This window comes from Mus caroli, chromosome 2 (assembly GCF_900094665.2).
Source record: "Mus caroli chromosome 2, CAROLI_EIJ_v1.1, whole genome shotgun sequence".
NCBI classification, from domain to species: Eukaryota; Metazoa; Chordata; class Mammalia; order Rodentia; family Muridae; genus Mus; species Mus caroli.
Window position 1 is genome coordinate 55,594,933 of NC_034571.1, and position 15,329 is coordinate 55,610,261.

General features: G+C 45.3%; 1 protein-coding gene across 9 annotated transcripts in view; it reads right to left on the reverse strand.

Annotated features, from left to right (window-relative positions):
* Rbms1 (RNA binding motif single stranded interacting protein 1) overlaps positions 1-15,329 on the reverse strand; it is a 214,857-nt gene that overhangs the window by 8,871 nt on the left and 190,657 nt on the right. For all 9 annotated transcript variants that reach the window (XM_021184324.2, XM_021184349.2, XM_021184329.2 and 6 more), the window contains 3 exons: positions 2,377-2,483; positions 1,404-1,453; positions 1,187-1,280 (listed from right to left, as the gene is read on the reverse strand). In XM_021184324.2, coding sequence (XP_021039983.1) covers positions 1,187-1,280; positions 1,404-1,453; positions 2,377-2,483 — 251 coding nt within the window. The remainder of the gene's footprint in view (positions 1-1,186; positions 1,281-1,403; positions 1,454-2,376; positions 2,484-15,329) is intronic.

Below are 15,329 nucleotides of genomic sequence, written 5' to 3' on the forward strand. Positions count from 1 at the left end.
CAGAGTCAGGTAGCAACTCAGGGAGAAGAAAGGAAAGGAAAGGAATAGAGGCTGGAGGAGAATCAGAGAGTCAGAGAAGAAAAGAGTCAGAGAGACAGAGAAGTCTGAAGGTGGAGGCCATGTGGTGAGACTTTGCTTTCAGTACACACTTCCTTCTATTTTTCAATGTTACTTTCACAACTTACGCAGAGCCAACTTTGACATTGTCTGACCTTGGCCATTATTGGAAAAGGGCAACTAACAGGTAACACTGCCGCTGCTAGCGCATGCTTACTATTAACGATATGTCAGTACTCGGTGGAGCTCTTTTTATTTTCGTTAGGTGCTCAGAACGCTCTCTAGTTTATAAAGTAGAAGCCATTATTATCCCCATTTTAAAGAAGAGGAAACCGAGGCTTGTTGCTATCAAACAACGTAGATCAGATGCTGTAGTCCCCTAACCCCTGATGTCAGGACTACAATATCTAATTCAGTTTTAAAAACAAGAATACCCCAGAGTTTAGTCACACAAGACCCCAGCAGTCAACAGAAGAGAACTCTCTTGCAGGTCAGGAACTGAACTCAGTGACAGTGCTCCCGTCTGTGCCCAGGCCATATAGAGTTGTGCGGAAGACTCTGCTACAGGAAGAGAAAGGCACACCGGCCTTGCTAGCCCTGTAATACTATCAGATCAGTGTTGGACAGGGGGCTTAATGAGGTTTCATTCCAGGCTGAAGGTAAAGCCTCCTCACAAAGTAACTGAAGAGGAGTTAATGACCTCTTGCTTCTTGATCAGGGAAGGACCTCAAATCTCAATGGTATCAGTTCAGGTCACCTAAGAGAGACAATCCCTGTGTTCCCTTTATCTCTTCCTGTTAGTGAAGAAATGAAGACAGAAGCCCAAATTCACACTCCATTTTGTGACTCTCATAAAGATTCAATTTCTGGGACACAGGATGGAGAAAGCACAAGGGTTTATCCCGATCCTAGAACCATGTGATGATTCCAACCACTTCCCTGGCTTTACGCTTTCCTACAAGGAAAAGCAAATTGCTATGCCAAACAAAAGGCAGCTTATTCCAAACTAGGTATCCAAGCTGCATCCAATTTGACTTAGATTTCATTTAAAAACTGTTCAGAATTTGAAGACACATAAAAATGCAGCAGAGATGCACGGTGCACTGCTGACGAGTCCTGAGGTACAAACCTGGTAGGCAGGTACAGGAGATGCAATATAGGGTGTAAGAGAAGTTTGAGTGATCATTCGGTTTGTGGCAATACTGTATGGTGAAGGATAAAATCTAGAACAAACACAAAAGCCTTTATTAAGTAATCCTTTCAATGGAATCAATCATGGAACAATGTCTGATACCTTCCACCTTCACTGTCCCTCAAGCCATGATGCAGTTATCCTAAGGACATACCCGTTGTGTAGAGCAGCTGTAGTCGGGTCGTAAGTGAGTGTCATTCCAGCCTTAGGGAAGGAAGCAGAAGGAACCATGAGAACCCATCTAGGAAGGTGATGTCTGAAACTGCATTTTGTACAATCCCCAGAGCGTAAGATGGTAAAAGGCACATGTGATAAAAGTGAGAGTTCCACTGTGCTGCCCCACACGACATCCATTATTGCAGGAAGCTACAGAAAATGAAACAGACACCAATCTCTCCGGTGGAGTAGCTGGACACCACACGCTCAGAGGGCCCCACGTGGCTGACACTGGACAGCACAAGCCCAAGGTATTTTCTCCACACATTCTGGGTTCCTTATGATAACTTTAAACATAAAAACTTATTGAAATAAATACAAGGAAGAGGAAGCCCAATGTTGGATTAAAAAAAAAAAAAAAGGAAGGTTTTTGTTTCTGTTTGTTTAAAGAAAGCTTCAAAAGACTGTTTGCCTATTTGTTTAAAAAGCAACGTGTGGAGGTGGGGAGGGGAAACCATGAGCAGAATATATCAGTATGGCACAACATTTTTTTCAGTAACAACAACAAAAAAAGCCAAAATGTAAAACTAAATTCTCAATGACAAAAATACTATTTATCTCAATATTAAGGACAGATTCCTGAATACTATTAATGTAAGCCTATTGGAAAAAGAGTATCTAAAACTGAAACCCCCCTGTGCTCAGAACACGTTCCCAGTCTTCCTTTTACTAAACGCAGTGCAGCTGGTTCCTGTCATCTACCTGCCCTCCTGGGGAATGGGCACCCAGTAACTCCTGCACCCGAGACAGCTGCCGTCAGCCTCTGAGGAAGCAGCACCAGAAGGAAGGTTTAGTCTGGGCTGTTTCAGAAGTGTGGCAGCCCAGCCATGGCACCCTTGCAGGGCCTTCCATGAGCGCACTCAGGATCACACACCCACGCTCAACTGTCAAGGAAGGCCTCAGGGTCTCACCTCTCCATCTCTGGGCCATGGCCGCCCGTTAGGGATGTACTTGTTTGGGTTCTGTCTCTTCTTCTGTCCTCCATCCGCAAACTTGCACAGTAAAGGTTCTGTAGGAGCTGTGAACAGAGGGGAGGATAATGTGAGCCCACAGTCGAAGGAGCGTCGAACAATATGTAATGGGGTTTCTTTCAATAGGAACATGGTTAGCATTATCAAGGAACACTTTTAAGGCATGATCTCAGGCCCTTTGAGTCTATGGATGAAGAACAGTGCAGGCTGATGTAATAGTTGTTGTCTCTAACTTGGAGAGCCAAAGGAAAGCCATCTCTAATCCCTCTGGCACCACAGCACTCTCTGCACTCTACAGTTTCATCACTGGGCAGTTGGCAAACAATCTCCAAAAGGAAGCTGGAACATGGGTCCAGCTTCCCTGACAGTGCTCTACCCCTGGCAGAAAGTAAGCCCATATTAGGCCAATCACACCATGCTTCTGTTTACAGCACCTACAGCTGTCTGTGAGTGTAGTGACTATCTGTCTTTCCTCCCTGTCTGTTTGGTTATCACCATGTCTACAGGGTGTACAGTATGGTCACCTTGTAGGCATTTATTATTGCTGGTTAAGTCAAGGGATAAATATAGGTGGGTCTCCTCTCTACTGAAGAAAGCTGCAGGGGCTGGAGAGACAGCTTAGTAGTTAAGGATGTTTGCTGCTCTTGCAGAGAACCTGAGTTTGTCCCCAGTAGCGCGTATCTTAGAACCACCTGTATGGAACCCCAGCTACAGGGGGACCAATGCCCTTTTCTGGCCTGTTAGGACACACACATGCATGTGAGCACAAGTATGTGCACACACACACATATGCATGAGTGAAAAATTTAAAGTTATAAATACCCGCACTACCTGTTTAAAGGCCCTTCAATGTCACAGATCCTCCCACTTAGCTGTTTTACCATCCATTCAACCACAATTCCGAGAGACACCCAAGAAAGGAACACACACACACACACACACACACACACACACACACACACACACAAATAACCCTCTGGACACTCATTGAAAAGATATGTTCAAGGGAGAAATGAGATGCAGGCGGCACACCGGGCCAGTCCCAGCTTCTTTTCCACTCTGCCTTTCTGGGACGGACATGCCAGCGCGTTCCTGGAAGTTGTGTGTTTTCCTGTGTTTGCAGTTAATGTACTAAAGGCTCTCACACTTCCCGTCTGGCTCCCGCACTCAGTCCTTTGTCTCCTGAACAACTATGATTATTCCTTTCAAGTCCTCTTTCAAAGTTAAATAACCATGAAGAGAAAAACATTACTTGTGGAAAAATCTACTCCTTTCTCCTTTGCCTCTCATTATCCTAATTCATCTCTTATTTTATATCACTATTACCCACCCACTAATGACAGGGTGCAAGCCATCATGTCTTTTACCACTTCTCTGCCAAAAAAATAACACAACAAGAGCTGCTATCCCTCCCCAGGGTCTAGCACCCTGCATCTGTCCCTGGGATACTCCAGATGTAAGGCATTTTTAAGTGGATGCGCTATGATTGTAGATAATAGTTCATCTTCCTCTGGCTCACGTTTAGTCCCTAGTGTGGCAATGTTACAGGACAAGGCTTTGCAGGAGGACCTTAGGCCACTGGGGCCATGCTCCCAGAAGCATGGAGAGTGGCTTTCAAGAGATTCCAAGTTTTCTCCAAAGTAAGCAAAGCTACTGAAGAGCGTTCTTGTCTTGTAAGTAAGTATGGTTCTCACTAGAGTTACAATGATGGTGGCACCAGACCCTTCAACCTTCTGAACTATGACCTAAATAAACTTATTGTTTATAATGCCACTTCACTTCAGGTATTTTGATACAGTAATGAAAAATGGACTGATATAGTATAGTTGGAGCTAATAAAAAACCTGCTAAGCATCTGATGAGAATACCCTCTTGTTTACCTTCGGATTCTAACTCTTCTACCCCAGGCTTCCATAAATAGGGAATCCCACGTAATGCAAACTGAGCATGGTGGCGATGAGTGGGCCGAGGCCAACATTCTCCTAGGTAACTCAACTATAGCACGTGACCAAGCAAAGCAAGGTGATGCCTTGGGAAATTCTACCTTCCCAATAATTGCAAGAGGTAAATGTACTGATGAGATAGAGCAACGGACGGATCAGGACGACTGTGTCATAGTCACTGACGGTCCTTATAACTCTACAACTGGACCATATCATGCCACAGAAGGGAACCAGGGCTGAGAATGTGGCATCCAAGCAAGAGCTGCAGATAAAAGACCCTTCTGAGAGGACAGGCTGACCACATCTGATGTTCCCTTAAATCACCAGCCTTAACTGGCAATAAAAGAATGAGTACTTAAACTCCAATACTAAAACCACCCCTCCCAGGCTATGTGAGTAAGCTTGTGGCCATGACTAGATAGGGCCATGGTTGTAGAAGATGCCCCAGTTGATGACAAAGGACAAATCAAGAGGTCTTCCGGGACAGGCAATGTCCACTGTTCTCAGTGCTGTTCCAGGTTTTAAGACTTGGTTGTGTATGATCTCTCAGGGTGAGGAGCTGGAACCGGGTCCATGCTCTGAGTGACGAGATGCAGCATTCAGAGCCCTTAGCAAAGTTTACATGGCTTATCTAAAAGGCACACTTCTTTTATCAGCATAAAATTCTCCCACAGAAAGAAGGCACCTAAGCAGGACTCATTCTAAAATGCATCTTTGGGTTAAGTACTTAAGCGGCAAGACCCTCAATGTGCTCATCATGACCAGCGCCCTACCAGGGGATTCTGCCCTCTCAGAAAGAAATCCCAGGTGACAATAACTGTATGGTGTGGAGGTGAGGGTCCAGAGAGTGATGTTGTGTTTATAAATACATCATTCAACGTGAATCGAATAGACCGAGAGAAGCTGGCTTTTTCCCAAGTGAGTCCTATCGCCTCCATTATTCTGTGCTGTCACTAAGATTCTTTTCCTCTCTAAAAGCAAATGGTAAGTACCTAAAGCGGTGTGCACACCAGCAGTGTTCACTTCAGGCAGACTCCTAAAGAACTGTAAGCCGTCAAGACACGGCATGTCTTCCAGACAGTTGCAAGCTTACCATTTCAGCAAAATCAGAGTGCTGTGTACTCCACGGGACACAGTAAAAACCCAAGCAGATTTCTTTCCCTTTCAGAATTCTCTTCGGTCTACGTTACTCAGTGTCTACTGTGTGCTCGGTCCACAGGAGCAGGCCGTGCAGCAGTCCATAAATCAGATCTTCCTCAGGGCTTGTGTGCTGTGTAGCTGAGGATATGCCCACTCTTATGAAAGCCTGTTTACCTCAATAGGACGGCAGACAGCGAAGACATGTGTGCTTTAATAAAAATGCTCCATTGAAAGAAATACAGATGCAAGAACAGCTGACATTCCTTCCTGACACGACTCCATTGACTTGGGGGGCACTGGTAAGAAAGAGTCCATGCTTATAAACTCTTCAAGCCTTGTTTACTACCGAGACCACCCACTTGCCTTAGGAAAATCATGTCATACAAAGTTGGGGAATTTCCTGGTTTTCTTGGTGACAAAGGGTTTAATTCACTGTAACTAACAGTTCTCTTGGCACTGTGCAACCCTTGGATGAGTTTGGTCAGATATTTTGGGGGTGGGGTGGGGTGGGAAAACAAGATGTGGGCCAGGTTTTTATATTCTGTTTACGTGTGTGCAAGCCTGTTACAGAATGGGCAGCCTGGCTTCATCAGCTTCTCTGGTGCTTCCAGGCCAGACCATAGTGCAGGTCCTTTGCTTGCCTCTGGAAGCCCAAAGCACGGGTTCCAGGCTAAAGAGTCAGGTGTTTCTGCGTGGTGTCAGCTTCTTCTACAGCACAGATCCTTTCAGGCAGCCTACTGTCTTTCAGGAAGGAGAAACTGAGGCACCAATGACATGGTAGAAGCACCAGAAACACTGAGCAGCAGCTACGTTTGCCTGGATGAGCTTTATAGGATTAGTATGTGACAATCTGTAACATGGTCATTTTTCTAGAATAACAATTCTTGGGGCTGGTGAGATGGCTCAGCGGTTAAGAACACTGACGGCTCTTCTGAAGGTCTTGAGTTCCAATCCCAGCAACCACATGGTGGCTCACAACCATCCGTAATGAGATCTGACGCCCTCTTCTGGTATGTCTGAAGACAGCTACAGTGTACTTACATATAATAAATAAATAAATCTAAAAAAAAAAAGACCAATTCTTTTTAATATTATTTTTAATTATATGCACGTACATGTTCGTATGACTGCATGTGCCCACAGAGGGTAGAGACTAGAGGTGTTGGATCCCCTGGAGTTGGACTTACAAGCCAGCCTGTTATGAACCAGTCAACATGCATTCTGGGAACTTGGGTTCTCCGTAAGAGCTCTGAGTGCTCTGAACTGCTGAGCCATCTCTACAGCTCCTTGAGTAATAAGTAATCTTCACATTGGTGTGCAAATCTCTGATGGTTTCTGTGCCTGTGTTGTTCACATGTATATGCAAGCCTACATGGTGATGCTTGGTATCTTCTTCCTCTATCATTCTCCAGCTTTTTGTTTTTTGTTTTTAATCCCAGTGATCCTCATGTCTCTACCAGTTCAGTGCTGGGACTACAGGCGCATGCTTGTCCACAGCCTGCATCTTATGTGGGAGCTAAGAACACAAACTCAGGTCCTTAGGTTTACAGAGCAAAAAGCTTATTGACAGAGCCGTCAACCCAGCCCTTGATACATTGCTTTTTTATGCATTCCTCACTAGCAAAACATATACATATATAAAGAACTACCCTGGACCAACGACATCCCCAAGTAAGCAAGTACTCTTAGGCGAAGTTACCCTTACTAAGGGTAAGTTCTGCCATCTTGTGTGATTTCTCAGGTCACAATCTCTCATCACCCAACCCAGGAAAGCTATTTTCTTATGCATCGGAACCAACAGGAATATGCCCCTTCCAAATTCTGATGACTACAGTGTTACCGTGAATACTGCTGAGGGCCCCAGGCAGAACCCCAGATAGACACTGATCTCATATCTCCTGGCACCGCGTGGGAGCCATCTAAGGTAATGGGACTATTGGTTTTTCCAGTGTCTCAACAGAGTTGGAGTGAGAGAGAGACTCTTTACACATGCCTGCCTGGGTGATGCTGGCATTCCCTCCTAAGAGAGCAGGGGTGGCCATACCCAGAATGCCTCACTGCAATCTCCATCATGTATTTTATCAGCTTCCAAAGCTCAGGCTGTGAAGGTCTGGGCTATTCATACTACACAGCGCTCCTCAGTGCCTGCTGTGCGCGCTGTGGTGCAGAATGGAATCTTCAAGCCACCGTGCTTACCTAGCTACCTTCCCTCATGGGGTCATTTCCCCAGTGCATGTTAAATGAGGTTTTCTTCAGGCTTTAATGCTCAGATGTTGACAGTGGGAACAGCTGGAGAGCCCATTCCTTCTAAACCCCCCACTTTTCTAGTTATTCAGTATTTGACCTTAGCCATCACATAGCAAAATGTAAACTGCCCTTGGTAAGCCTCTCCACCTAGTCTGGAAAACCAGTATACTCGGCCACCATGGTCAGCTTTTCTGATAATGGCTACTTCAAAAATACGCCCTAACACAGTGAGCTGACCCTAGTGGAGAGAGAAATGGAAGGTCCCAGCAGCTACAGGAACCATTTATACTACAGGCGCTTTCCCCATCTATCTCAGCTGTATTAACTGCCTCTAGGTTTTTAAATTTATTATTTTTTTAAACCTATACAACGTGAAGCAAAGAGACAGACAGACAGACAGACACACACACACACACAGAGATTGAGAGAGAGAGAGAGAGAGAGAGACAGACAGACAGACAGACAGAGACAGAGAGTGACTGGACTTTTCCCAGAAAATCTGAGCCCTGGTTTTTGAGCAGCCCATCAACACTCTACTGTTGTGCTTTACAGCAGCTACACATGCCTCTTGTGTGCTCTCAGAATTCAGAGAGCAGCTGACTCCACACAGCGGCTACCACTGAGATACCGTGTAACCCGGTCATCATCTGGATTGAGAGGGAGTAACTAGATCATCTCCACTCTGTTGTGAGAACACGGCTGAGAACGGAGCAGGTTCTAAAAAATATTTTGTCTTGACCTAAAGGTGTAACGGTGGTGTTCCTTGTGTGGAAGTAATTGGCTATGCTGCTCAAGTACTGCTGAATGTGGTGAGGCATGAGAAAACGACTTGAACGGTTTATGATGTGGAGAACTGTGTAGACATGCTGTTGGAGCTTTCACAGATAACACAGAGAGAAGTCTAATGTTCACAATTAAGTTTTTGTCAACTGGACAAGCTGGAGTCCCTTAAGAGGGGGTGTAATTGAGGAAACTCTTCCATCAGACTGGCTGACGACAAGCCAATGAGTACTTTCTTGATTGATGACTGGTCGGGGAGGGGCCGCTCATGGGTGAGGAGGGGCAGTGCCACCCTTTGGCCTGCTCTCCTGGACTTCGTAGGATAGCAGGCTGAGCAAGCCACAGGGAGCCAAGCAGGTTAACAGCACCTCTCTGTGACCTCTGCTGCAGTTTCCACCTTGACTCCCCTCAGTGATATTAGTGGGATCCAAGAGTTGTAAGAAGAGATCAAGCCTGCCTTTCCCAAGCTGCGTTCGGTCAAGGTGTTACATCCTGAGAACCCTAACCAGAACATCTGGAGAGAAACACAGGGAAAAGGGGAAGCATTTCCACACAGGACTTCTTTACCAGGCTGCTGAAGACAACAGACTCCATGTCTGTGTTGCAGATGTGTGATAGGTGCAAGCCCAGAGAGATCCAGAGTTGCTGACTGGATTTCTAGCCTCGATGTGCTCACAGTTCCAAGACACAAAATGAATACAGGAAAAAAAAATTGCTTCATATGCAAAAGCAGAATTCCTGTGTAGGCTTTCCCTTTTTTTTCTTTCTAGAATGACCTGTAAAGTTCAGAACAATTTCAAGGCCTTAGCCACACTGGCTCGTGAGATGAGAAAATATGGAAGAATCACAAACCCCAATGCAAGCTATTCAAATGTGATGGGCACTCTTGGCGTTCCTTATAAATGTGGACTACACAGAACACGTTTCAGCCAGCCATGCATATTTTAATGATCAGTGTAATAAATATGACTTCCTATTAAAAATAAAAGAATATAATTATTACGAGTTAAAAACATATTTCAGCTAAGAATTCACCAGGAACTGTCCAGGCTATGCATCCCAAGGAACCATTCATGACTGCCCACCACTCCATGCACACTGCTTCCTGCGGTGCCCTGCTTCTAGCCAACCGAGGGGCACAGCTGTGCATCTCCCTCTGGAAGCTCTTCCCAGAGCTGCTGTGGAGGATCTGATGGCCCCACCTGCATTTGTCTCTTACACAGTGTAAGGAAAGTGATACTGGTACTCGCCTCTTTTCTCACTTTTGATTAAGGTAATTTCTCAGGAGACTGGCTGCTCAGAAGTTATGAATGTCTGTGTGGACTGCCTGCTGTTGCAGGATTTGATTATGAGAGATTTAATGAGCTTCTAGCATAAAGACCTGCTCAAGCTGGGGTCTGAGTAAATTTACTGGCAAATGTCTTTTAGAAAGCTGTTGTAGTAATGTCCAAACAGTCTACCTGAGATACTTGGGCTTTAACACAATTTCTCCACGTATTGTTCTTTAGAGGCAGACCTTGGTAAAGCTTTGGTTTGCAGGGATGATGTGGGCTGTGCTCAGTTTGGGACATCATCCCTGAAAAATAGCTCATGCCAAGTCGGGTTTGGCACTAAGCTACTGTGAAAGAAAACACAGCCATGTGGGTAGTTGTAGCATTGATGTGTGTGTGCATGTGTGTGGAGGGCAGTGGGCAGTATGGGTTCCATCATATGGGTTCCAGGGATTGAACTCAGATCATTAGCATTGGTGGCAAGTGCCTTTACTGCTGAGCCATCACCTTTGTTACATTCAAATACTGACTTCCCTTCATTGTAGGGAGTATTTTTACACTCCGGTCTGAGGGCAGCTGTGGTGTGCGGCTCACTGATGCCTGTGTATTGAAGGCTCAGTTCCCAGTGCAGCCAGGTTCTCAGGTGGACTTTTAGGGGACATGACTGGATAATGAGGGTGCTGACTATCAATGGATTGATCTGATGGTGTCACTGGGACTTGGTAAAGAGGAGGTGGAATAAGCTGGAGAAGAGCCAATGGACATGTGTCCTGCAAAGGTATTCCTTGTCCCCAACCACTCCTGCCTCTCCACCCTGGTTCCTGGGCCCCACGAGGTGAACAGCTTCCTTTTACCATGTCTCAGCAACATGACGAAGTCTATCCTCTCACAGGTTAGACACAATGGATTGAAACTTCTCCAAGTGAGTCAAAATAACACCCCCCCTCCTCTACAGTGTCTCTTATAGGCATATGTCACCATGATTGAGGTCTCACAGGGAAGCCCTTGCTCTAGGGGCCATCCACCATCATTCCAACATGACAGCAAAGCCTTATAAGGGCAGCTCCAAGGTGAGCACTTGAACCTGTGCTCCTGAGCAGTAGGAGAGGGAGCACTTCCACAGGCAAGATTTAATCATGCTGTGATCTTGTAGCAGTTCGAGGGAGAGGGAGCACCTCTTTGGGAATGGTCACGGAACCCTAATGCTACCAGAGCATCCCACACACTGCAAGGCATGCTTCCTCTGTGATACCCACTGGGGCTGGTTCCAGGACACACTGCCATTATACAAGGCACCTTGCTCAAGTCTCTTATATGTAAGTGGGTCTACAGAGAGCCTTTACATGCCCTCCTGTATACAGCTCTGGATTAACTAACTCCTACGATGATATAAATGCTATATAAACAGTAACACTATACTGTTTAGGGACTAATGACAATGTTCAGCACATGTGAGGAATTTTCCTGAATATTTTTCATCTGTGGTTGGTTAAATTGATGTATGGAAAGTTGGTAGGTAAGAATGATTTGGTTTATTTTGTCCCAGAGGTGTGAAAATGTTCTGTTTACACAAAGTACATCTAAAAAAATTACATGCTTAAATAGGCAATAAAACCCTTTGAAAAGTTCACTCATATTTATCCCTTTTGTTTCCTGGTATTGGACAATGCCCTGATGTATAACTTTGTGCAGAGCTATGAAGTGCTGGTAAAGATGGGCTTTAAGTCTTGCTGGATACAGATTCAAGCTGATGAGTCAGAGGACACAGCAGCAGATGGATAGGCTGGCCACTTGCTGCACCCAATGCAGTCAACCCACAGTTAACTCCAACCCAACATGAACCTGCTGTGTGAGACACGACCAGGTGATGCCAGCCAACACAATGTAAACTATGGTGGGTGTACATGCATGTGCAAGCCCCACTCTTCCTTTGTACACATGGACTTATTCAAAGTACTGCAGAGGTCCAGAACGATGGGTGGACATGTTGTATCCTGAAGTAGCAGGCACACTGCCATCCTTGGAGAGGAGTGTAAGGTGTTGGGTGGCAGGAAGGTGGCAGGGGCATTCACAGCTCCAGGAGTTTTCCAGCAAATGCCATTAAGAATATTTTTCCTGGACAACATGTCTACTCTTGGGAAGATAGCACAAGAAGAACATTTTGAGACAAATTCCCCAATTCTGATCATGACCAGTGTTTGTGCCTGCAGCACAGTTCCTACTTTGGTCATCAGCTCTACACAACCCAACTGAAATTTCCCAGCCTGTTTCCAACACTCCCTTAGGTAGAGAGCCACTACCACAGTCTTTCTCCATAATGGGATTTTTATCAATCAGTATTAAGCAGTGAAAAAAACCCTATGGAATTCACCACAGTTCTTTTATCCTGGGGCTTTCCAGGCAAATCTGACCTAGTTTAAACCTTCAAGCACTCAAAACCAAAGACAATACTCCAGCATTTTCAAGGGACAATGGACGGGGAAAGATGGAAGAAAAGGACTTATGAGCAATTTAAAGATGCTATAAGAGAAAACACGATGCCTCCTTAAGATATGGTAACAATAGACAGAAAACTGTATGTTAAAAATATTTACAAAATAGAAGACAGTATTTAATCATAATGCTCCTATATCAGTTATAATGTGATGTCTCAGATTTTTTACAGAGCTATGAACATGTTCTGTTCTATGTCATAGTCCTAGCTAGGGTGGGCATAGCTAGTATGGGGAATCCTGATGTCACCTTAATATAAAAACATAGGCTGGCAGGATGATGGGTAACAGAACTAAGTAATCAAACATGACTCTTTTTCCATTTTTAGAGACAGGGCCTAAAACTTACTGTGTAGGCTTGAGTGGTCTTGAACTCATAGAGATCCACCTGCCTTTACCTCCAAGGCAGGCACCACCATGCCCATTTGGACCTCCGCCCTTTAGCCTTCTAGCAGCTAGTATACATGAGTTACAGCTAAGAAGACTACACTGTTCCTTTTATTTCTAAAACTTATCTTTGGGGGCTTTACCACGTTTCTTTTAGTTTTCCTTTTTAATGGTTGTAACTTGGATGCTAACCGGTTCCGTCAATGACACAACACCAGCAGATCCTTTGAGGACTCTAGCACGCCAGGGCAAAAGCCGTATCGGGATGTGAGCCTGGCTAAAGTGCCTTTCTTTTCTGAACTTGGCTCCAGTGTCATAGGCAAACTGCCAGCTGTGCAAGAGTCCAAGTACTCTGACAGGAACCATACTGGGTAATTTTGCTCATGCTCGCTAAACAATGCATGGTCAAATAAGCCATCCTCTGGCTGTGTTTATGAGATGTTATGTCTACCTAGCAAGGAGCCCATGGTAGTTAACCATCCAGGAAGGCACACTCGATGTAACCTGCTCACCCTCATCATTTTATTTTCTACCCAATCTGATCGATAATCTCAAGCTCTCCCCAGTTGAAGGGAGATCTATCCCTGAGACACTGGCTAGCATTCAAAGCTCCTCTCACCATGTGTACGGAAGTACCAAGTTCAGAGAAGCAGAAAACTTTCAGATTCCTCATGGGTTCCAACATGTGCTGGGGACTTGTTTGGGGGAAAGGTTGAGTTTACTGCAAGAGTGTGCGTCCAAATCCCACACTGAGCCCGGAGGCAATTCAACCTCATTCATATGTCACAGGCCTCCAAGCAGCTCTGAGTACTGAGTGAGCATTCAGGTCAAAAGTTCAGAGACAGCACTCAGTGAGCCCTGTAGGGACAGGGTGGCATACAAAAGTAACAAGCCAATGCTCCTGTCTCCAACACAACTTGCAACCTAGTCCCGAACCCAGATCAGTACACAGGGTTTAGAAATGAAGTGGCATTAAGGACTGGATGGGAACACAGCCTCAGCTGCCAAGCTAGGCCTCTGCAGCCAGGCCTGCAAATATAGATGGGACTCATGTCTCTTGTACTCATTTGTCCCCTGGTACAACACGGAAGAAACTCTTCTCTAGCAGCTGCAGGGTTGCCCGGGCTCTTACAATCATCCACATGTGGTTTGGAAACCAGGGGGTTTTTCTTGAATGGGTGTGGCCAGCAGTCTGTAAACCCACCTCAAAGGAAACTGTTTAAGGACCCAACCACAAAGTCCTTCAAAGAACAAAGGAAACACTCAGTCTGTGATAAGTCTGAGGTCTCTTTCACAGAGGAGCTGGAAGATTTTATCTGGGGCTGATAACAATGGTCCTGGGTCCTTTTCCTTTTTCAACCAGTCTTGCTGCTCATGAAGAACGAACCAAAGGAGGTCAGAAGTTGGTGGAGACCAGTCCTTGGAAGGGACGAGAGCTGTGTGTGTGGCTGGTGTCCTGAGTATGCTGAGGGTACTCAAACTGGCACTGTGTTAAACTCACAGGGCAGGCTTCTACTAGTTTGAGGTTAAAACATTTTTCCTTTCATCTAAGTGTTGTTGATGGAAAAACAAACAAACAAACAAACAAACAAACTAACTAACTAACTATAACTAAGTCAGGGGGTTAAAGGAAGCTCTTCCACCAGGCTGAGTTTTTCTGAAGGCACTGTGCATGCAGGACTTAGATTTTAAGTTCCAAGTGTGTATCTATGTGCAGTTCACCTTCAGTAGCAGCTGTAAAAGTGATGTGCTGTCAGGATTGAATGTTATAAGACCAAGTCTGACCCATGGTTCTATACAGACATACACATTAGTTCCTTTATGAAACAAAATGGAACTGGGTACAGAAAAGTAAAATGATTTTCTAATCATCTTCATCAGTCATACTATTGACGATGGTACCCGGGAGCTCTGGGAGAATAAATACCCAACGCCATTACCCATGAAAACCTCAGAGCAGCCGCCTAAGCCCATGACTCCAGGATGGAGCCAATCTAACCTCAGCATACTTCAGTGCTTTCCAGCTGTGTTCTATGTGACAAGCTAGGGTATGTGTATGCTCTTGCCATTCAGAGGTGGCTGGGGCCTGACCAGTCTTTTATGTTCCTCAGGTTCAATCCACAGGACCTACTTACTACCGCAATACCTTTTTATTTTTTAATTTAATTTAATTTTTTTGCATATGAAAGGTGCTGGACAGACTGTGGGGGTGAAGATGCATTTGGCCAATGACATACTCTCTTCTTCTGGGTTCCTGCATGTTTGTTTATTACAGAGGCCATCATGGGACCTGACTGTTCCCCCCAGGAACATTTGGGTTAATTCTTGCTGATGCAGCTGAGTTACTGAAGATACTAGTGAGCAGAGGGCTGGAGGACACCATGAAAGGACCCATCTCCAGACTTCTACACAAGCCTGAGTAGATCTGCAGGATATGGGCATGCAGAGGCAGACAATGATGCTGTAAGGAGTCAGACTTGGTGGCTGGCACGGGCTTGCCAACTCCAGACCCAGTAGCAGAAAGCAGATGTCTTAGGCCTGCCGAGCAAGAAGTCTGAGAGTACATTGGGGGAAGGATATAACACAGCAGCAGACAGCAGGCAGCAGGAGCCTCTCTCTTCTTCTACTCTAAC